The 21,850-nt window shown below is 39.4% G+C and overlaps 1 protein-coding gene across 3 annotated transcripts in view; it reads left to right on the top strand.

Moving 5' to 3' along the window:
• Positions 1-21,850, top strand: part of SMC4 (structural maintenance of chromosomes 4) — a 43,589-nt gene that overhangs the window by 1,792 nt on the left and 19,947 nt on the right. Inside the window, exons 2-9 of one of the 3 annotated variants that reach the window (XM_082223896.1) lie at positions 247-466; positions 1,439-1,614; positions 2,169-2,360; positions 4,269-4,445; positions 16,809-16,973; positions 17,922-18,049; positions 19,750-19,890; positions 21,062-21,212. In XM_082223896.1, coding sequence (XP_082080022.1) covers positions 337-466; positions 1,439-1,614; positions 2,169-2,360; positions 4,269-4,445; positions 16,809-16,973; positions 17,922-18,049; positions 19,750-19,890; positions 21,062-21,212 — 1,260 coding nt within the window. In that variant the 5' untranslated portion in view covers positions 247-336. Of the gene's footprint in view, positions 1-246; positions 467-1,435; positions 1,615-2,168; positions 2,361-4,268; positions 4,446-16,808; positions 16,974-17,921; positions 18,050-19,749; positions 19,891-21,061; positions 21,213-21,850 lie in introns of all 3 variants that reach the window. The other 2 variants (XM_082223895.1, XM_082223894.1) reach the window with 2 other exon arrangements.

Raw genomic sequence — 21,850 nt, 5'->3', positions numbered from 1 at the left:
AAGGAGATTACACCTGTTAATTCTGGTTAATGAAATAGGCAATATTTTTGTTTTCTATTAAATTAGTTAACTTTATAATATATTGAGTTAATATGACAGTTGTAAATTGTCACTTACAGTGGAGAATGGGAGGAGAGGTACTACATACTTGTCATAATAGCTTGCCAAATTGCAAAATTAACCCACATTTTAGATTAATATTAGGCACTGGACACGCAACTTTATCATTTGTAATGTAATATTTAGGTCATTGGGATTTTTTCATTTGCATTAACAAAGACGATAACAGGGCTTCTGTAGTTTGGTTGTTTGGAATCGGAACAGCTAACTGAAATCATGCCAAGAAAAAGAGCTAAAATATCTACAGCAGCCCATCACAAAGGCAATGAACCCTTGGATGACTCCTTCAGTGATGGGGAACCTGAAAAAGAAGCCAATATGCACACCCCTGAAGTACCTCAGCAAGGTCAGTTTCTCTTCATCTTTATATATTTGGCTCATAAACTTGGTCGTGGAGGTGTCCTGCTTAGAAGCTAGGATAAGTCCAATTTTGCCTTTAACTCTGTGATGTTTTCCACATTAGTTATAAATGTTTCAGGTTAATGTGGTGTTAGAGGCAGTATCTGTCTTCTTATTCCTAGTGTTTAGCCTGTACTCCTTATATTGTGCCAGAAAAGCAAGAAATGATTTAAACAGATATAATTTTGAGGTGGTGTGAGAGTAGTTGTTTGCATCTTGTGTGTCCTTAGGCAAGTACTGTGTATATTTTAAACATGTTTGAGCTTTGCATCTTGTACTGAGAACGTCTGCAGTGAAACGAAACAGTAGGCCACATAATACAGTACATTGGTCATCAGACATTTAGGATTTTATTGGTGAATGGGTTAATAACTGAAAAGTGACACCAACAAATTATTCAAAGAAAACGTTGCCTCAATGAGTTAAAAAATTGTTCTACGTCTTCTTGAAATCTAAGTGGCCAGTTTTCTCTGTGTGTGACAAACTTCCTGTCTTTGAGGAATAGTGCTGTTGCTGTCATTACAGCTTGCAGGGCATTGTGCAGAGATCCTCAGACCACCTCCTTTACAGTGTACGTAAGCTCTGAGCATGCCTGAAAATGCAAGTCTGTAGAAAAAGTTGTTTTCTTGGGATTTGTATGGATGAAAGACTCTTAGTGCCAGCATATTACTTTGAAAATGTTGTGGCTTTAAAGTACAGTTCTAGTGGTAGAATAAGTTTGCTTGTAAATGGAAGCAACGTTCTAGATCCTTTTCCTAGTAATTCAGCCTGTGGATAGAAATGTGTTGATTCTTGTATAGTAACGGTGTTACTGGAAGGGGGGATTCTTCTGTTTTTACTACAGAGTTGAAATATTTGTAGGTGTATGTAGTCATTAAGTTTGCGTGTCTTTCTGCTTTTGTTTGGAAATTTCTAGCAGTCTCAGACGGAGTAGTTGACAATCGCAGTTTAGAAGAGATTTTGAGTAGCATCTCTCCTCCCCCACCTCCAGCAATGACCAATGAAGCTGGAGCTCCTCGTCTCATGATAACTCACATTGTAAACCAGAACTTCAAATCTTATGCTGGGGAGAAAATTCTAGGACCGTTTCATAAGGTATCTTTCTTTTTTAAGTGACTTCTTAAGTTGAGGCAAGACTCTCTTTTGACTTAGCTGCTCTTAGTAAAGTGAAAATTACAGATTGCTAAGTAACATGGGGGCGCTTTAAATGAAAGAATGTGAATTACTATTGTCTGTACTTCTGTTTTCAAGATCTTGCTTTCTGTGGAATTCAAGCAGCTAGAAAAGGATGCATCTTTTTCTATTATGAATAATTATCAATTCACTTATACAATACGAGTCCATGTTAATTTGAAAACATATCAATACCCTTCAAGTAGCTAATTATAAACATGTTTCTTTGTAACATTTTGCTTGCTGAGTGCAGCTCATTTTGCAGAGTTCACAGGACAAAACTTCAGAAATTTGAGCTAATAGGAGGTGTCTTTGAATAGGTTGTACTTTTTACCGTTGGCTGTAAAAACTAAGTTTTCCAGTAGTTCACAATTTCCTGCACTAGGTGTAATGATATTTTAAACTGTCTACAACGCAAAGAAGCATAATTGCTAGTGGTTATTAAAGTGGAGTGCTTTCTTTTTTCTATTATGCAGCGTTTTTCTTGCATTATTGGACCAAATGGCAGTGGAAAGTCCAATGTGATCGATTCTATGCTCTTTGTTTTTGGTTATCGAGCACAAAAAATAAGATCCAAAAAACTTTCAGTTCTGATCCATAATTCTGATGAGCATAGTGATATTCAAAGTTGCACAGTAGAAGTTCATTTTCAAAAGATCATTGACAAGGTATGTTTTACTTTTGTTAAAGTTGGGGAAAGTTTATCATATAATGTCCTATTTCATTTTATTGAAACCTTGTGCCTTTCTAGTTCTCTGTGTTAGAGTTCTGAAAGGTATTTGATATACTTAAAATCCAATTCTGTGCATGTTTACTCAGAAGTAGGTGCCACTGTTTATTGGGGCTTAGTCCCAAATAAGTGTGCATAGGACTGCAGCAGTGCAGTTCCATTTCTGCTTCATAAGTATATTTAACTTCAAAAGTATTCTTGTCTGCACATATTACTTACGGCAATGTAAAGCTTATTCTGTTTTCAGTTTAAAGTATATTTATGCTAGATATGCATATTACAGGAACTGCTGTAGAACTGAAAAGGTTCTATATGTTTCAGGCTAGCTACAGGGTTGTGTGTGGTGTATATGTAAACTATAAATGTGCTCTGAAAGACCACCTTAAAGTCATCATCCTTCCAATATCAACATACACGGACTTAAAATAAATTTTTAAACTAATTTTTGGTGTGGTTTATTATAAATTACAAACCTGTAGACACTACATATCTGTTTAAAATTACATGATTTGCAAATTTTTTATATTTCCCCTTTCACAAGGGAAATAAATTAAAAAATTGTTCAGTAGCACCTTAGAGAACCAATTAAGTTTGTTCTGGGTATAAGCTTTCATGTGCATGCACACTTCTACAGATACACTGAAACAGAAGTCACTAGACCCTTATACATGGGTTAGTGTTAAACTAAATTCAAATCATTTGTCTTGCTTTTCAAATTTGTGTGTGGGTAATATGTTAAAATTGGACAAAAATGCACATCCGTGTGCATTTTTAAAAATAACCCCAATTAGCTCAATAAAACATTACCAGGTTAACTGTCCAAATAGTAAAACCAGGAGGGGGATTCTTTGTACACAACTGGGGATGCTGTTGTGGCTGTGTGTGGTGTTTTTTTTAATTGTCAGCATTGGTGGTGTAATGAGCTGAAAAATAATATTTTAAAATATATATTGAAACACTATCCTTCTAAATTAATATTCATCTAAAATAGAAATGATATTCCATTAAAGCCAGCCACATACAGTCATATCTAATCTTCCATTTATGCTTTTTTAAATAATAAAGCACTTTTCCATAAGTAATTTTTCTGTGGAATTTCATTGGAACAAATTTAAGCTCTCAAGGAATTAGGCTAACAATTAGGAGGACAAACAATTTAAAAAAATATTTTGTGGGATAACATTTCATAGAAAAATATTTTTGCATTTTTTGAATATGGATTAAAACATTGTATGTGTGGCTTGTCAAAGATCTGCTTAAGTTCATGCTTAATAATTTGTGTATATTTTTAGGATTTTTTTTAAATAAAAAAGATGCTGTATTCCCAGTGTTTTAAAACTGCCTCTTTAAAATGGTTAACCTTGGGTACTGAAGGTTTTGTCTGCTGAAAACTGGGAGTAACCTCTTTGAACTGATAGGAAACTGCTTTGCAAGTTGACAGGAAGAAGATAGGAGAAGGGTATCTGTTCTACAATATGGTGGTAGGCAAAAGACTAAGGCTACAATTCTATTCACAGATATTTTGGAGTATCCCACTGAAGTGTGTTGTGCTTGCATGTTTTCTCAGAAGTAAATATTAGTCTGCACATTAAGTTGTTGAAATCATATCCTACTAAATTTAGAAAAATTGGAGAGGTTCTGTGTTTCCAAGACATTATCTGACAGCAAAAATGCTGGCATGACTAATAAAGTGCATATGTTATAAGATTTATTATGAGTTTTAATGTCAGAGTTAACTAGGATATAACAGATTTTTGAAAATAAATTATTTAATTTTGAAATCTTGGGTAGACCTGTGGCTTAAAACTAACAATTGTTTTTCTGGGTTTGTTTTCCTTCAAAACAGGAAGGGGATGATTATGAAGTCATTCCCAGCAGCAATTTCTATGTCTCCAGAACAGCCTACAAAGACAATTCTTCTGTGTACCATATCAGTGGGAAGAAATCAACATTTAAAGATGTTGGGTTTCTACTTCGAAGTCATGGAATTGACCTAGATCATAATAGGTTCTTGATTTTACAGGTAATTCTTTGAATAATATTGTTACTAAATTATTATTTTTCTAACCGCATTAGTTTAGGTATATCGGAATAAGTCTTGTGTTCCAGAAACCTTATAGTACTCTAGCAGCACATCATGATTTGTATGTCATAGTAAATATGCAAGTCATTATATGCTGCTTTAGAATTTTAAGGAAAATAATCTTTTCTGGTATTTGGGTTTTTTTTGTGTGTGTGTTGTAGGCAGACAAGTGAGTAGAACAATTGTTATACTTGTTCCGCCCTAGCAGCACGTAAATATTGGTGTAGTGAAGATGATCTTAACCCCAATATTATTGTGCTGCTTAAGCGTAGCAGGGATTGAGCAACATTGTTGTTTCTTTCTGTCCTACATGCCATGTTAATTCAGTACTGAAATGTATAGATATTAACTACAGCACATGGTTGTATTGAACATTGCCATTTTCCTTTGACATCTTTCTAGCCTCAGAAGCGTGAATGGATACAAAATTAACCAAATCATGCACTCTGAAAGATCAAATTTCATCATTTACAAATAGTTTAAATTTTCACGATATTGTATGATGGGACCATTTATAACTGGATTTAACAACAAATATTCACTACTCATGCTAGTTAAAAGTTTCATATGTGACACAAACAATTCCTCTTCTGGGAGAAAATTGGTGTAACTTGATATTTGCTAATTTCCACTTTCTGTTTCATGATTATGGCTGAATCCCCACACTAATCACCAGGGAAAGACTTTTGTAAGAAACCTAGTTTTTTGTTACAATTATATATATAGTAATATAAAGTACAAGTAAAATTTAAGTTCAGTTAAATGTACAAGTACTGACATACTCAAAACCTTTTTCTTCAATGATAACTTATTGTGATAGCATGGAATCTTAAGAACAAGTACAAAGTACAGATTTTATTTGGAATTCATTCAGAAAATGTCAGGATACTATAGAAGGGCAAGCACTGGAAGTTATAAAGGTTGTGGAAGGGTTGGTCTTCTGTACAATGCCAGCAAGCTTTGGGAATGTTCTTTGACATATATGTTGGAGGCACTTGTGTGGCCTGGGTGCCGTTTGAAGCATGGGCTGTAGCACTGCCTACAAGCACTCTGATGTAAACATGTACTGTATGCTTAAAGGGTATGGTCTCATATATGTATGGATACAAGCAGTGTTAAAAACTCATATACAGTGGTGCCTCGCAAGACGAAATTAATCTGTTCTGCGAGTCTCTTCGTCTAGCGGTTTTTTCGTCTTGCGAAGCAACCCGATTAGCGCTATTAGCGGCTATTAAAGGCTTAGCGGCTATTAAAGGCTTAGCGGATTAGCAGCTAAAAGGCTACTAGCGGCTTAGAAAAGGGGGGGAGCGGGGAAAAATCGGAACACTCGCAAGACGTTTTCGTCTTGCAAAGCAAGCCCATAGGGAAAATCGTCTTGTGAAGCAGCTCAAAAACGGAAAACCCTTTCGTCTAGCGGGTTTTCCGTCTTGCGAGGCATTCGTCTTGCGGGGCACCATTGTAAGCTAATTGACAGATGGCACCTTAAACCTTGGTTACGATTGCCACAACAGAACGTCTAGGTGCCATTCTCCACCCCACCAGTGAAGTTTGTTGTTATTAATTTTATTTCTTAACTTCTTTCTCTTCTAAAGAAAATTTCTCAATGCGGCTTACAGCACATTAGAAAATCAAATAAAACAACCCAGAATAAAAGAAATTCAAGGTTGAAGGAAAATATTTCAGATCCTTTTCTAAGGGACCTTTTGCTTTCCTTGTATTTATTCACTTGTTTAATATATATATCTGCCCCATAGCAGAAGTACTGTAGAAAGCCAGTGTGGTATAGTGGTTAGAGTGTTTGACTAGGACCTGAGAGATCAGGGTTCAAATTCCCACTCGGTCATGAAGCTCACTGGGTGACCTTGGGCCAGTCACAGCCTCTTAGCCTACCTCCTAGGGTCGTTGTAGGGATTAATTTTAGAGGAGGGTGAACGATGTACTGCTTGAAGTAAAAGGTGGGATATAAATGCAGTAAATAAGCTCTTCTGCTTAAGAAAGCTGAAGAGGCCAGCCAGAAGGTAATGTCAGTCGCCAACCTGGCATCCAGAGATCTCTATGTGGTTGTAATTGGATTTGCGCCAGTCACAAACACACCTGGCACCTGGGGGATTTCTAGCACTGGATATAAGAATTTGTTTAGATTTGTTTGTTGCTTCCTTTTTTACCATATTCAGACAGGATCAGATTTTAATTTCATTGAACTTTGAAGAAATCAGACTGGTTTTATAGTTAAGAATAAGAAACAGTAACCTTGTGTGGAATTATAGTAGCTGGATAAATGAATGCTCATTCCTCCAATATTTGCACAACTTTCATTTAGCATTTTTTTTAAATGTGCTTCATTTAATTGGTTACTTATTCATTGTGTCATAATGGGAATGCGTCATAATGGGAAGGTATGCTTCTCAGAATTGTTGAAATCAATGAATGAGTGTCATCAGCATGCACATTTTATAAGATTAATAATAGTTACTTCCTTCCCTTCAAAAAATAATAAATACCTGTTTTCACATTTAGTTATATAATATGCTAAAAGACCCTATTTTTAATGCCCCATGTTAAATAATGTACAGATTTATTACCATATTCCAGCTCTTTGAATTATTTGTATTATATAAAGAGGCCTTATTTTCTAAGCACCCATACCTTTATAACTTAAGATAACCTGTATGATTGGTTGGCAAGCTACATCCTTGAATGGTATTATTGTTTTCATTGGGCAACTGAGTAATTGAAATGTTGATTATATTTGATTTTGATATAAGTGATAATATGTACTATTTCTGTGCTAGTTTCTTTCCTTCTATCTCTCAAGTTCAAAAATGGGATATAACTAAATGTAAAACTAAACTAAGTTGATTTTCTGAAGCTTTTTGTATAGTAATTTCTAGAACATTTGAAGGCAAGTGGTTTGAATTTAAATTTAGACATTTTAATTAAGAAAATTCCTAATCTTAAATCAAGTTTTGATTTGTAGTTTAGATACTTCTTAGACCAATCTACACACTAAGGACCTAACTATAGGCTAGCTTATTTTAACCTCTATGTAGAACTAATATATTTATCTGAAAGATAGTACCATCATTAATAAATATTTAGGTAGTGGTTTGGCAGAACGGAAGGCAGTCAAGCTTGTTTACCCAATATCCTGCTCACCCTCTCAGGTTTCACACTGTCAGGGCAGAAGTAAGAGCAGAGCAGTGCTCTTGTGCTCATACATCTTCAGTTTTGTGTTGGATTTTGGCTTTTTTACAGTTTTCTTCTACAGTGGTACCACGGGTTACATACGCTTCAGGTTACAGACTCCGCTAACCCAGAAATAGTACCTCGGGTTAAGAACTTTGCTTCAGAATGAGAACAGAAATCGCGTGGTGGCGGCGCGGCAGCAGTGGGAGGACCCATTAGCTAAAGTGGTACTTCAGGTTAAGAACAGTTTTAGGTTAAGAACGGACCTCTGGAACGAATTCAGTACATAACCAGAGGTACCACTGTATTGGAAACAGTTGAAACAAAATTGACATCACTAACTCTAGGTCTAGTGTAGCTTGCTTCCTGATTTGGGGGCATGTCAGGGACTAGGAAGACTTTAGATCCATGCCTTCCCTTGCTCTATCTCTGGCACTCCCCCTTTTTGGCCTTACTGATGTTGGAGCTCTAACATTGGTAGGGCAAGGCCACAAGTTTCCAGTCAGAGCTCCCTCTCTGTGGTTGTACCTCTCACTTAGAGTAGGAGTTTTAATGGTTCTTATAGTCCAGGCATGCTCAAAGTCCGTTTTCAGTGGCTCAACAATCCAAAAAAAGGTCAACAACTGTGGTTGGCCCTTTGGTCTGCCCTCATGACCCTTCACTTCATCAAATCTGGCCCTCTTTGAAAAAAGTTTGGACACCACTGCTATAGTCCCTGGGACGCTTCTTCAGGGACCATAGGATTGCAGGGCCTATCTCTTAGAAAAAAGTTATATGAAGGATTGTTTATTTAACTAATAACTTACCCTTTTCTCAAAATTTTGTGCCACACTGTAGTAGTAGTGTGTAACTAGAAGTTAGTGATGCACAATATACTAAAGCATTGGTTATTATTTTTTTATTTTAAACTATTTTTTTTTCCCTCAGGGCCATTCTGTATACCTTCAAAGAAACTGAGCAAGAACATTTACTTGCAGGTTAAATGGTACTAAATGGCAATGTGGCTCAGAAGGATGGGTTTATAGTCGAATAGTATTTGTCCATCTCATGCAAAACTAATTTTCATGTGTGGTTGGTAGGTAGAGACATAAAAAGGGGATGTTTTTAATGTGTTGGCCTATCAGGATGCTTAGCCCATTTGGACTCCACTTCAGGCAGCAAACTAAATTGGGCTGGCTCTACATGAACATTCATTGCAGATGACAGAACCCAAGAGAGTTCAAAGGAGGTCTCTGTTCCTGCATGTGGGGTGGGTATCACTAACTTTACTTTCTAGCTAACTTGCTTTCCCAGCTGTGGACTGATGCTCTAGAGCAGTGTTTCCCAACCTTTTTTGGGCAAAGGCATACTTGTTTCATGAAAAAAATCTCGTGGCACACCACCATTACAGCCCCGTGACGTCAGCGCGCAGCGTCACGCCGGGAGGGACATGAATTGCTAGCAAATTACATAATCACCTCCTTGAGGGCTGGCTCATCTTCTCCGAAGGCAGAACCCCATTAATTAACAGCACAGACTCACACCATAGCCAAGACGAGGGGGGAAACCTCAGTCATGCACAGTCATGCACATGTGGGGGCTAAATGAGGACGAAGACCGGGCAGAGAGCAGGGTTCAAATCACCTCACCTGGCCAGGACAATCCCTGGGTGCTCCCTTGGGCCACTTGCCTGACCCACCTCGCAGGGCTGTTGTTGCGAGGATAACACGGGGAGAACCACGCGCGCCCCCGGGAGCTCCTTGGAGGAGAAAGCGGGCGATGAATGCAATGCACGAAATATATGAGAGGTGACCAGGTTTTGCAGGTGAGGGGCCCCCGCCAGCCTCCGCTTCCCCCCGGCTGCTCCCCCCCGGCTCCCCTTCGCCCTCCCGGCTCTCTCTGCCGCCCACTGGGGACCCCCCTCACCTGCCAAGTCCGGAGCGCCGGTGGAAGTTGCATGCATGCATGCAGGGCACCGCGTTGCCATTGCATTGCACTGCACTCCATGCAACGCCTGCACACATGCATTGCCTTGCACGCCCGCCAAGGGGTCTCCCCGCAGTCCGATGCGTCCCCTCCGGCGCGGATGCAGCATTGCAAAAATAAAAAAACCCCGACGCAGCCCTACCTGGGGGGCAGCCTCCGCCGCTCCGCCTCCGCGGGGATCCCCGGGCTCCATCCTGCCACCCAATCTCCGCGGGGGCGCAGGCAGGCTGCGCGGGGTCTGCGCGGAAGAGCCCCTGCCCGCCCGGCCGCCGCCGCTGCGCTCATTCCATGGCCGGGAGAAGAGCGCTTCAAACAAAACGCCTGGCCCGCCAGGCCACGCTGGGAAACGTAGTTCGCGCACCCCGCATGGGCGCGGAGCCCAAGGGCGAGGGGACTACGGATCCCAGCAGCCCCCGCGCCGGGGATGGAGGGGGAGAGGCCGGGTGCAGGGATGGAGGGACGGGTGGGCGAGCGAGTGAGTGAGTGGCAGCCGCCAAGCCTTGGCCGAGAGCCAGGAAGGGCCTCCCCGGAGGGAGGAGGAGGGAGGCGCAGAGCCGGAGGGAGGGAGGGAACCTCAGGGGTCATCTAGTGATGGCGCCCCAATTGAAAATTTGACTTTTTTAAAAAAAAATCTTTCGAATTTTTTAATTTTTCCCGCGGCACACCAGGCAACATCTCGCGGCACACTAGTGTGCCGCGGAACAGTGGTTGGGAAACACTGCTCTAGAGCAGTGTTCCCCAACCTTGGGCCTCCAGCTGTTTTTGGACTACAACTCCCATCATCCCTCGCTAGCAGGACCAGTGGTCAAGGATGACGGGAATTGTAGTCCAAAAACAGCTGGAAGCCCAAGGTTGGGGAACACTGCTCTAGAGGACCCCATGGGACTTTTTTGTATGGGGCAGTAAAGGGCGGAGGCTGACCATGTTGCACAAGTGGTGAGCCACTGAAATGACTATGAATACCTGTTCTTAAAGAAGCAGCATAAGTTTAATGCACAAGATGCCCCCTGTGGGTATGGCATCTGCTATGACTTGCTAGTCTTTGGCTACCAGTTTTGGACTCATAAGAAATTTTAGCTGGAATCCAGAGATCCCCATGCATAAGTAGAAAGGGCTTCCATTGGGAGAAGGATTCCCAATTCTACCATGTGCAGCTCTTCACTTAATGTTGAAGCTCACTGTTAATTGCCCCCTCCATGTTCAGCGGGTGTGAAGTATATCAGAGTTTAGGTGTGCCTGAAAAAAAATCTGCAAGCAATCCTTTGGATCCCAGCCAAAATATGTGAATGTAAAGATGTAATTATAGTTCTTGACCTCAGCAGCTAGTTGTTTTTTCTCATGGTTCTTACTTCACATAGAATAGCAGTTTTATACACAAACTGTTTGATACTGTGTCACATGATCTATATGGAGAGGGTTCTGGGTTCTAGCTTATAGCTAACTTGGTTCCATTTACTTCAGTGAGTCTTGGATGCAACTGTCAGTTTTATTATAATTTTAGGTTTGTCTTATATTCATCTTTTCTTTCCCAGTTTATATAAAAAGATAAGTTATATTTTATTTGTCTACTATCCATGATACTTGAAGGAAAAATGTTGTTAGCAGTTAATCTGCAGCATCCTTGCTCAGCTAAAAATAATCAGTTTTAAAATATGTAGTAAATTTTACAAATAATTTTAATAATATTTTGATTACATTTTAAATGCATTTTTTTTCTTGAAAATCACCATAGGTTTGAAAACTATGAAAATATTTTTAATTGTCTGCATTTTAATAGAAAGAACAACTTTACAGTTGCATGATTCAGCCAAATTCATCATTTTAATTCCCTGGTTCTTATAGTTAGTTAAACTTTCCCCCTTAGAAATCAGTGACACCTAAAAATGCTTAACATTTAACTGGATGAGGCTCAAATGTATTTGCTAAACACCACCACACTGTTTTATAAGTTTAGCTTCAATGTATAACTTAGACCAGTTATTTGTAGTATTACTCTGCTATGATTTTTTTTTTGGGGGGGGAATGCCATTATTCTTGCTTTAAAATCACACAAGTTCCTAAATCTGCACATCACAAATTGAATTTACTTTGTACACAATGCAGCTTTTAACAACAACCTAATTTCTTAAAACTGGTAAAAGACAAAACTCTGAAGTATGTCAGGGTGTACTCAGATCAATTTCCAAAATATTGCATGTTTATGGTATAATTTAAAAGTAGAGGATTTATGGTTTTGCATGTGGTCAGTTTTTAAATTTTGTATGATGTATGCTAACATCTATTACTGAAACCAAACAAAACTTATGAAAAATCTGCCACAGTTGAATAATTGCAGCAACAACAAAAACTTGAGCTTTCCTGACAATTATTTGTAGCTTGTATGCCTGATTTTAAAAAATTACACAAGCAGTAAAATATTGTTCCTATCGACTATTACACTTTCATTTATTTTTTGAACATATAGTACAGAGACTGTAATGGATAGCTCTTACAAGTCTATCAACAGATCTCTTAATCATTTATGTGGGATAGTGGTTGCTTTCATTGTTTCCTTCTCAAAATTACTATAAAGGCATATTGGAGCTTGTGCAGTTTAAGCATAGTCAAGTCATACTAACATGCTTTATTTCAATGAAAGTATTGAGCACTTTCGTAAGTCTCTCCCAGTGAAAGCAAATATATTTTTAACGGTGCAATTCTATACATGGCTACTCAAAAGCAAGTCCTACTTAATTCAGATGAGGCTTATTCTGAGGAAACTGGGTATAGGTTTGCAGCCTAAAATACTGCACTGTGGAGTGTCTACACATTTTAAAATATATTGTAACTGGTGTTAGTATTTTTATTGTATCTGTAAGTTTCTTTGAATCATTTGAGTAAAGTGACTAATAAAATAGCAAAAATAATGATTTTAAAACAACCTGTTTGATTTGCATTTCATAGAACATAATATCCAGAATGTTAAAAAACAGTATTCAGTAATATTTCAGTAAAACTTATTTGGTGTGTATTGGTTAGCCAGAGAAGTGTTTTGCTGTTGAATCTGAGGGTTGTGTCATGGTTCCCCCCTCCCTGTTTTCTGTATTTTAAAAATAGTGAAAATGAGTATTAAGGATTTCTTTGCGCGCGTGCTGTGTATGTGTGTGTGTGTGTGTGTGTGTGTGTGTGTGTGTGTGTATACACATACATACACCAAATCAAAATAAAATATAGAAGTTGAATAAAATTTATGCAAAAATACAGTCATGTATGGTTTATTAAATTATTCTTTAGTCATTGTTTCCTTTTTTAATAAAACATAACTTTATTTTTTTAAAAAAACTAGAAGTAGTATTCATATTAGTAAAATCCATTGTGTAAATGGTAGCTCTTTATTTTAATGATTATATCGATGTTTGAGGTGATTATAACAGTGCTATGCATGCAATAGTTTGTTTTTATAATGCAAAAATGCAAATAGCTTTGCCAGCTGAAATCAACAAGTCCCTGTCAGAAGAGTAGTGAAAAAAGGCTATTTAACACTTAATGAAATATTAAAATAATGTCAGGTGAAAGTCCCCAGTGTGGATAATTTTTATGAGGGTTTTCTTTTTGCACTTCTAATATAACATATCTAAAGTCCATACTGATTTCTTTATATAATAATTAAAATACTGATTTTCAGCTGTTGGGTCCACATTTATGTATTGCATAAATAATAGTGTATTTATTATTTTAGAAAATTGTACATCATATGTTTTAATAAATAAATTACTGTTTGTGTATGACTTGAGCTGCACTGAGAGAGTGGCTGGAAATAAATTGCATACGTAAGTGTATTTTATTTTAAAATCTGGATCTTTTCTTTGTCTATACTTTGTATTCAAGTGCCCAGAATTTTATTTTAAAAAGTGCTGGATTCAGTGTCTTTCAATTTCTATGAGTTGGATATAAAATTTGTTGGTTGGTATTAGCTAATACTCATGGTTTCAGTAGAGAACAGGTTGTAGAGCTCAGGTAGATTTGTCATTTCCCAGGTGGACTCTTGATTCTGATGAGTTATTAGATGATTTTTCCTGAAGCTTAGTGCCTCAGTTCAACCCCACAATAATAAACGTAAGTGTGCTGTTGGGCTATATTTAGAATACTTTTCCTTTTTAAAAAGGTGGCTATTCTACCATTTTAATTTTTATATAAGAGAACCTCTGTTTGATACAAGCTCAATATATTGTAAGTGTAGTTCATATGTTCATGCTATGTTCACATGGTCTTTTTTAAAAAATAAAGCTCCGAGTTACAATGAATTTTAAAAACTAAAAGAATTTATCCACCCATCCTTGGCATGTGAATGAAGCTGATGGAGAAATGATGTCCATTGCTATTTTGCTGTTCTCTGAGGATTCTGAACTACAGTTCCTAGATGGGTTGACTGATTTTCAGTACTAAAAGGTTATAGAACAGAATCTTCTCTCCTGGAATTTTACTAGCCTTTGGACAGACTAAAATATGCAGCTTGGTTCAACTTGCACTTCACTTCCTTTTTCTTTCTTTTTTGTCCCACTTTCGTTGCATATGCCCAGTTTCATTGCTGAAATTACTTACCCAATTATTTTTTAACTAACCATTGTAATAGTTACTAATTCTAGTCTAACATCAGACTGAACTAGAGTAATATCAAATTGCAAACTGTTACTGTTGTGTAAGGAGTGGCTGTTATGTGTGGCCTCATGATAAAGGTTTAGCATGTCCTTAGGCATTAAACAGTTTGCCCACTTTATCTTTGTTAGCCAGATATTTTCAGGCTTCCATCTTCAAACAATCAAACAATTCAAACGACTGGAAGGAAAATATATTTATTCGGGTTAATAGTAATATAGGCTCAACAGCAAGCACAAGAGCCAGAAGTCATTATTTTGTGGTACATAAGAAAGGTGAAAAGTTCATAACTGAACAAAAACTACAAAGATGTCCCAACAGTTGGCACATCTCTCCTGACAAGCTGTTAAAGACAAGACAGTAGGAGATTGGCTGTGAGACACTCACTCTCAGAATCTGTTGTGCATAACATGCATGCTTCAACTAGGCAGGTGCATCTGATCCCACCCAGAAAGGGATGGTGACAAGACCACCTTCTTTCTCCAGATCCAGCGCTCCTCCTGTTCAGCCCGCACCCTCTGGCTGGTTGAAGTCTTCCCCCTTGACATGAGGTTCTGCACTCCACATTAGGAGAGGGGGTTGGCAGATATGCTTTCTTCTGTCTGACATGTAGAAAGAGAAGGAAAGGACCTCTTTCCCTTAATCCTTGTGGGCCCCTTTCCAGTCCCCATTTGCTGCAGCTTCCTCCTCTTGAGTCTGGGGCTGCCTATTCATGCCAGGTCCTGCTTGGAGCCAAGGGGCCCATGACATACAACTGGCTCAGGTTCTAAAGTAGTTGGCGTTATTTTATGTATATAATCAATCAATATGCAATCTTTCCTTAAACCTTATAGTATCAAAAACTTACTTGGCGTGAGTCTTCCTGTTTGGTGCCTATCACTGAAAAGTACATACCTTGTTGACATTGCCCTCCATAACTTAAATGTAATTGCAGTAATTCAGATTATTACTGCCTTTTTTAAAAGGCAGATTATAAACTATTGCATAATATCTTACGAATATTATATGTACTTGATAATAATATTTTCTTAACACGTAAATAGTCGTGAATATAGGTGTGCATGCTCAGCGTTTCCTTCATGTTGGCAAGATATTATGGTTTCCAAGAGTGATTAAATATTTGTATTAAAGAAAACACTCTTTCTGATCCATAGGCTAGACAATAAAGTCTATTCTCCAAAGCCATAGATTGAACTTATTTATTTATTTATTTCTCACCACCTTTGTACTGATTTGACCTGCAGTAGTCCATTGTGAGCCTGTCTTTGAGAGATGTGTACAGGTACGGGTCTTAACATTACCACCCCTGTGTGGGGTACTGGTTACACATATTGGCTGTATTTGCATGCAAAGCTGAAACATGGTTTAGTGCTGTGTAGACAAGCCTAAGGGACGCGGGTGGCGCTGTGGGTAAAAGCCTCAGCGCCTAGGGCTTGCCGATCGAAAGGTCGGCGGTTCGAATCCCCGCGGCGCGCTCCCGCTGCTCGGTCCCAGCGCCTGCCAACCTAGCAGTTCGAAAGCACCCCCGGGTGCAAGTAGATAAATAGGTACCGCTTACCAGCGGGAAGGTAAACGGCGTTCCGTGTGCTGCGCTGGCTCGCCAGATGCAGCATTGTCACGCTGGCCACGTGACCCGGAAGTGTCTCCGGACAGCGCTGGCCCCCGGCCTATAGATGTGAGATGGGCGCACAAACCCCAGAGTCTGTCAAGACTGGCCCGTTCGGGCAGGGGTACCTTTACCTTTACCTAGACAAGCCTAAGCAAAGAGTCCCAGTTATTCCCCTCTCCAGACTTCTCACATGGGCCGGAGAAAAGGCTAAATTTCATTTTTTGTGAATCTTGCCTTATAATTTATGTTTGAAGTAGGGGTTCTGCCCTAAAACAAATTTCAGTAAGTTTAACAAGTCAGTTTCATAACACACAACATTATAAAATTAACCAGTTTGCTTTAAACCATTACCCCTGGTTTAAACATAATGGTAAGTCCTGATTTTTCTTTAAAGTGAAACTAAATTCTGTCAAAGGCCTCAGCCATAGGAGTACATGTGAAAGCTAAATGTTTTGGTCCACTTTGTTAAAGCTCAGCTGTGCAGTCTACTTCACTTCTAGTGTTTTATGCAGATGAGGGGCAAATGGAAAGGCCTGGTCAGTTGTCCACCATTGTAGAAGAAATTCAGTTTATGTGAAATCTAAAACAGTTGTATGGGTTGCCTCCTCATAATTTATTATACCTCTGTTATGATACTGTAATTGTAGGTATATATTGTTTGCTGCCTGAGGCACCTGTGTGTGGGATAAAAATAAATAGGGATCTTGGCCTGCAGGGAAAAAATCGCATATGCTTCAGTGAAAATGCCATTAACTCAGAGTTTTGTGAATTTTCCCTATTTAAAATCTCAAATTACAAACATATTAATTGTACGCATTCCTTATTGTTGTCACACTTGTAGCTAGGAGCAACTACATTTGTGGTTTTGAATAGAGGTCTTACAAAATTGTTACCAAATCATCTTTTAGGGGGAAGTTGAACAAATAGCGATGATGAAACCAAAAGGGCAGAATGTACATGATGAAGGCATGCTTGAATATTTAGAAGACATAATAGGATCAGAACGATTAAAAGAACCCATTCAAATATTATGTCGAAAAGTTGAAATATTAAATGAACAGAGGGGTGAGAAGGTAAGACTACTAGTTGTTGTTTTTAAAGTATAGAATAAAATAAGTATTGTGTGGAGTGCTGCTCTTCAGGATTCCAGCCATTTCATTTTATTCCCCTCTTCAGCTCTTACCAGCATTCAGTATTCTGTGGCCACTGAATGTGCTCAGTCCTCATTAGGCTGTGTTTTTTTTTGGGGGGGGGGGAAGAACGAGAGACACAATTCAAGCTACCTTAAAATTCTGGATTGCCCATTGATTCCTATAGCCTAGCCAGTCTTCCATCCTTGGGGTCATTTAAAAATACAGCTTTTCCTACAGTGGAGGAAAGTGTCCTTGCATGAGAGAAAACCAATTCTAGTCCTGAATGTGTCCTAGAGTCTGTGCTGGCAGAGCACTGTCAGTTTTTTCTTGGGACTTACCTATCTATTCCCTGTTTTCTCCCCCTCCCCTTTGGGGTATTGAGTCAGAAAAGGCCGCACAAATGACTTCTCAATGTGAACCCAAGAAGTGGCCAGTTGAAACAATGACATGGTTCTTTCTATGTATTTTTTATATATATATCTAGTTGTGTCTTTTGCAAACCTTGTTAAGGTTCCTCTCAAACCTCCTAACACCCAACCTCTTGTATGTGGTTGGTACTGCTTCCACTATGTAAGCAATAATGCTTTCTCTGAGGATTTGAATTAATATATATAGGATAGTATTTAGCATTATCTTTTTGATAAGCCTTTGCAAGTTTCAGGATTACATTTTGCATATACTGTGGGAAGGAGGGAAACTGATATTTCCTGGACCAGAGTGAGCTGGGTGATTGCAGTAGAAAAACACAACTCCTGTCATTCTACTGGTTTGTGCCCATAGTGTGCTATGTGCTGTAAAGCTCTCTTCTTTCCTGTTTCATATAAAGTGTTTTATGGTGTGCATATCCGAGCATTAAACCAACCATTATTTATGAAATATTCTGTCTAGTTGAACAGAGTTAAAATGGTGGAAAAAGAGAAAGATGCCTTGGAAGGAGAACGGAACAAAGCACTTGAATTTCTTTCTTTGGAAAACAAAATGTTCAGAGAAAAGAATAAGATTTGTCAGTACTACATGTAAGTAGCATCATTTGATATGATTTAATGTGTGTTCTTTACACCCTCTAATTAGATCAGAGGGAAGTTGAAGATTTGGGCTAGTTGTGCTGCTGTTTCTCCACAGCAGGGGTAGTCAACCTTTTTATACCTACTGCCCACTAATGCATCTTTCTTGATGGTCAAATTTCCTTACCGCCCACCAGTGCTCAATGGAAGGAGGATTCAGCTTGTGCTGTAGAACCCCCTACCGCCCACCTAGAATCCTGAAATGCCCACTAGTGGGCGGTAGGGACCAGGCTGACAACCCCTGCTCTACATCATAGTAAATACAATGTGTTGGCTCTAAAGGTAGTTGCATTTAGTCCCCACTGAAATAAGTGGAACATAACTGTACCTAACTTAGTCTTGATTTAACACATTGCTTTTAGATTCAAGTGGTATTCTGCTACTTCTCTTAAATACATTTTACTTGAGGGGAATAGTATGGCATAGACATCCCAAAGTGATTTATTTACTGGGGACATGACGTGAAAGATATAAAATGTATGTTGCCAGGTCATCTCTTCAGCGAATTAATTTAGAAGGATTGGTGGTAGTTGTTACTTTGGAGAACTGGGGTGAGGCTTTTATTATTTAATTAAAACGTATATTTGAATACCTTTAGCATTGAGAACCTGTGCATGACAACCAGTGTTGTGGCACTGCTAATGCCAGAGCAGCTGAAGCACAAACAAGTTGGGTGGAATACTGACTTTGCTCCATCTTCCTCTTAAATACCTATTCTACCACCTTGGTACACTTTTTGGCTAGCACATGGGTGTGATGGGTCTTCATTCAAGGCTCTATCTAGGTCTCACAAGTTCTATCATTTAGTCTGGAATTTCTTTGTAGAAAACTCTGGCACTACATGGGAGCTTTCCACAATATGAGTAGCCACTGTACTGTGGGCAAAATACTCTTTTAAAGATTCACCTTGACTAACCTCAGTTGCTCTAAATTTTGGGGAAATAAATCCTCCTCCTTAATATTGCTAATTTTTTGGTTGATAAATGCAAATGGGTGATGCGGTGCTTGCCTAGCAAACTTTTTGCTGTCATGAGTCCTGTGAATGTCCTGGAGTGGTTGGTCAGTTCTAGTTAGAACTAGAGGACCCTGGGGAGGGTCCTAGCAGAACGATGGAGGTGGAATTAGGACCCCAAGAAATGTCTGATCCTGGGGAGGTATTCTGCAGCTTGTGTGGTGGAGATCTGCATCAAGGGGAATGACCAAGCGAGTTGTTGGAGGAGTGGCCCACCCCAACTACATCAACACCCTCTGCTCTGCCAGCACAAACAAACTGTGCAGAACCAACCCACTCAGGTGCAGAGGGAGTGTCACTTGTTGCATCAGTGTCTTAGCTCATGCTTTGCCATGTAGTTAACTTCTCATGTACTCGCTGATTTCTGTACCCGGTAACTTTCCTTATGTATGATTTGATCTAAAAATTAAAGCCTTTGGCAGAAGTGGAGTTGTGCGTTGAAGTTCTTCATCCAACATGGAGGGCCAAGACAAAATCTGCCTTGGAAGGGATTTTCAATGGGTGAAGAGGACAAAGAAGTTGCTGTCTGTGCTGGCACAATGTTGGATCTCTCCCAACTATTTTAGTATCTTTTTATTATGATGGGAACAATTGTCTGCATTATCAGACGTGTGAAACCTTTCTTTTTCTTTTTTTAAAGTTATGAGTTGCAGAAGCAGATAACTGGACTGGAGACCCAGAAAGAAGAAATACATGAAGATACTAAAGAAGTTAATGAGAAAAGCAGTAAACTGTCAGATGAAAAGAAAGATAAGAATAAAGCTCTGAAAGAAATTGAAAAGTAAACATTATTAATTCTATTACTTTGCAGGCGTTAACAGTATTTGAAAGATGACTCATTTTGCTGTTAAAGCAGTGGTGCATTTTGTGCAATGAGCATGACACTTTGCTTCCTTTGTTGTTGTCATCCATCTGTCTCGGGAGACAGTGGAGTGTACCTCCAGGAGTGAAGTCAGACCACTGAGGTGACCTCCCCAAGGCACAAGCCTGGGAAGTGTGTATGGAGGTCGTGGGCTGCCCAGACGACAAGATCCCCCTCGGCAATATGTTGGCACCAGCTTGGCTGCAGCAGTTGCCAGAAGGAGACAAGGCACCATCCAACTGTCTTAGGGAGTCCACTCTGGATTTGTGTATAGTTTACTCCTTAGCCTTTTCTTCCCCCAAAGTATATCCCACAAGGCAGCAGAGGTTTACGATTAGTTTTCTCTCTCCTTGATGAGTTACCTTCCCAGGTTGACAAGCCCCATCTGCCCTTCATTTCCCTCTACACCACGTGCAGAAACCGCCCTTTTGACCACTGGACCCAATATTGGTCTTGTCTGCCCAATCTGCCAGAGTCTGTGTTTGAATGCAGGGAATGTCCCTAACTCACTAAGGATTTGAGATCCATCAGCTACCCTCGCCTGGTTTAGCCAGCCAGTAAAACTGCTACCTGGGGTGGGGCTGCTGTTGTATTCTGACAGCTTCTAGGAGCCAAATGTGAATGCTGAGTGCAAGGTAGGTACCTAAGGTGGACAAGCTACTCTAGAAGGAGCACAATGTGTCCACCAGAGATACCTCCCCTAACACCCCATACAGTGGTACCTCAGGTTACATGCACTTCAGGTTACAGACTGCGCTAACCCAGAAATAGTACCTCAGGTTAAGAACTTTGCTTCAGGATGAGAACAGAAATTGTGCTCCGGTGGCGCGGCAGCAGCAGGAGGCCCCATTAGCTAAAGTGGTGCTTCAGGTTAAGAACAGTTTCAGGTTAAGAACGGACCTCCGGAACGAATTAAGTACTTAACCCGAGGTACCAGTGTGTGTGTGTGTGTGTGTGTGTGTGTGTGTGTGTGTACGTACACACACACTTTGTAAAAGTTTTTTTTTAAAAAAAAACAAACCTAGCTTAGTTTGGTCATACCGTCTTTAACTGATTGAAAAGGTAATTGGTATATTTCCCCTTTTTCTAGAAAACTCAATAAAATCACAGCATTCATAGAAGAAAATAAAAATACATTTAAGCAGCTCGATTTGGAGGATGTTCAAGTAAGGGAAAAACTAAAACATGCAAAAAGCAAGTCAAAAAAACTAGAGAAGCAGCTTCAGAAGGATAAAGAAAAGGTACACCTGTAAACTTCATTCTGATATGTTTAGGCAAAATACTATTGAAAATTGACTTCAAAAGGTCAGTGTTTGCTTCATTATGCTATCTATCTGAAAGAGTTTTCTCAATGTGCTATTAAAAATTTAAGAATAAAATCTGGAGCCCAAGCCTAAAATATTTTATACTCTGAAGTAAGACTTTTATATTTCAGTGGGACGCTTCCTAGTAGAAGAGGCCCGGTGGAGTGCAGCAGCAGCAACCTTTCTGCAGTGGAATTACTGCTGCTTACTGGGAGGGGTACAGCAGGGAGATTGGGGGTGCACAAAGCACACTGGTGGGAGTGCTGGATTGACTCCACCAGTTCATTCACACAGCTCCAACAGCAACTGCACTGCCAAGTGAGGTAGCACAGTGCCAAGTGAGGTAGTGCAGCAGCCGCTTTCCCTCGTGTCCTCCAGCCAGCCCCAGAGCATGAACTCTATATTTTGGTCTGGATTGGAGAGAGAATTGGGATAGGGGGAGCTGGAGAGCAGTGGAAAATAGGCATTGAGAGAGTGTTCCCCACTTTACACAATTTCACTTATGGGCACAGGGCTCTGGAATGTAACCCTTGTGTAAGTGGAGGGATTCCTATATAATCTCTTGTGCAATAAAA

This window comes from Podarcis vaucheri, assembly GCF_965113315.1.
Source record: "Podarcis vaucheri genome assembly, chromosome: 5".
NCBI lineage: Eukaryota > Metazoa > Chordata > Lepidosauria > Squamata > Lacertidae > Podarcis > Podarcis vaucheri.
This window is presented reverse-complemented; position numbering and strand designations above follow the sequence as displayed.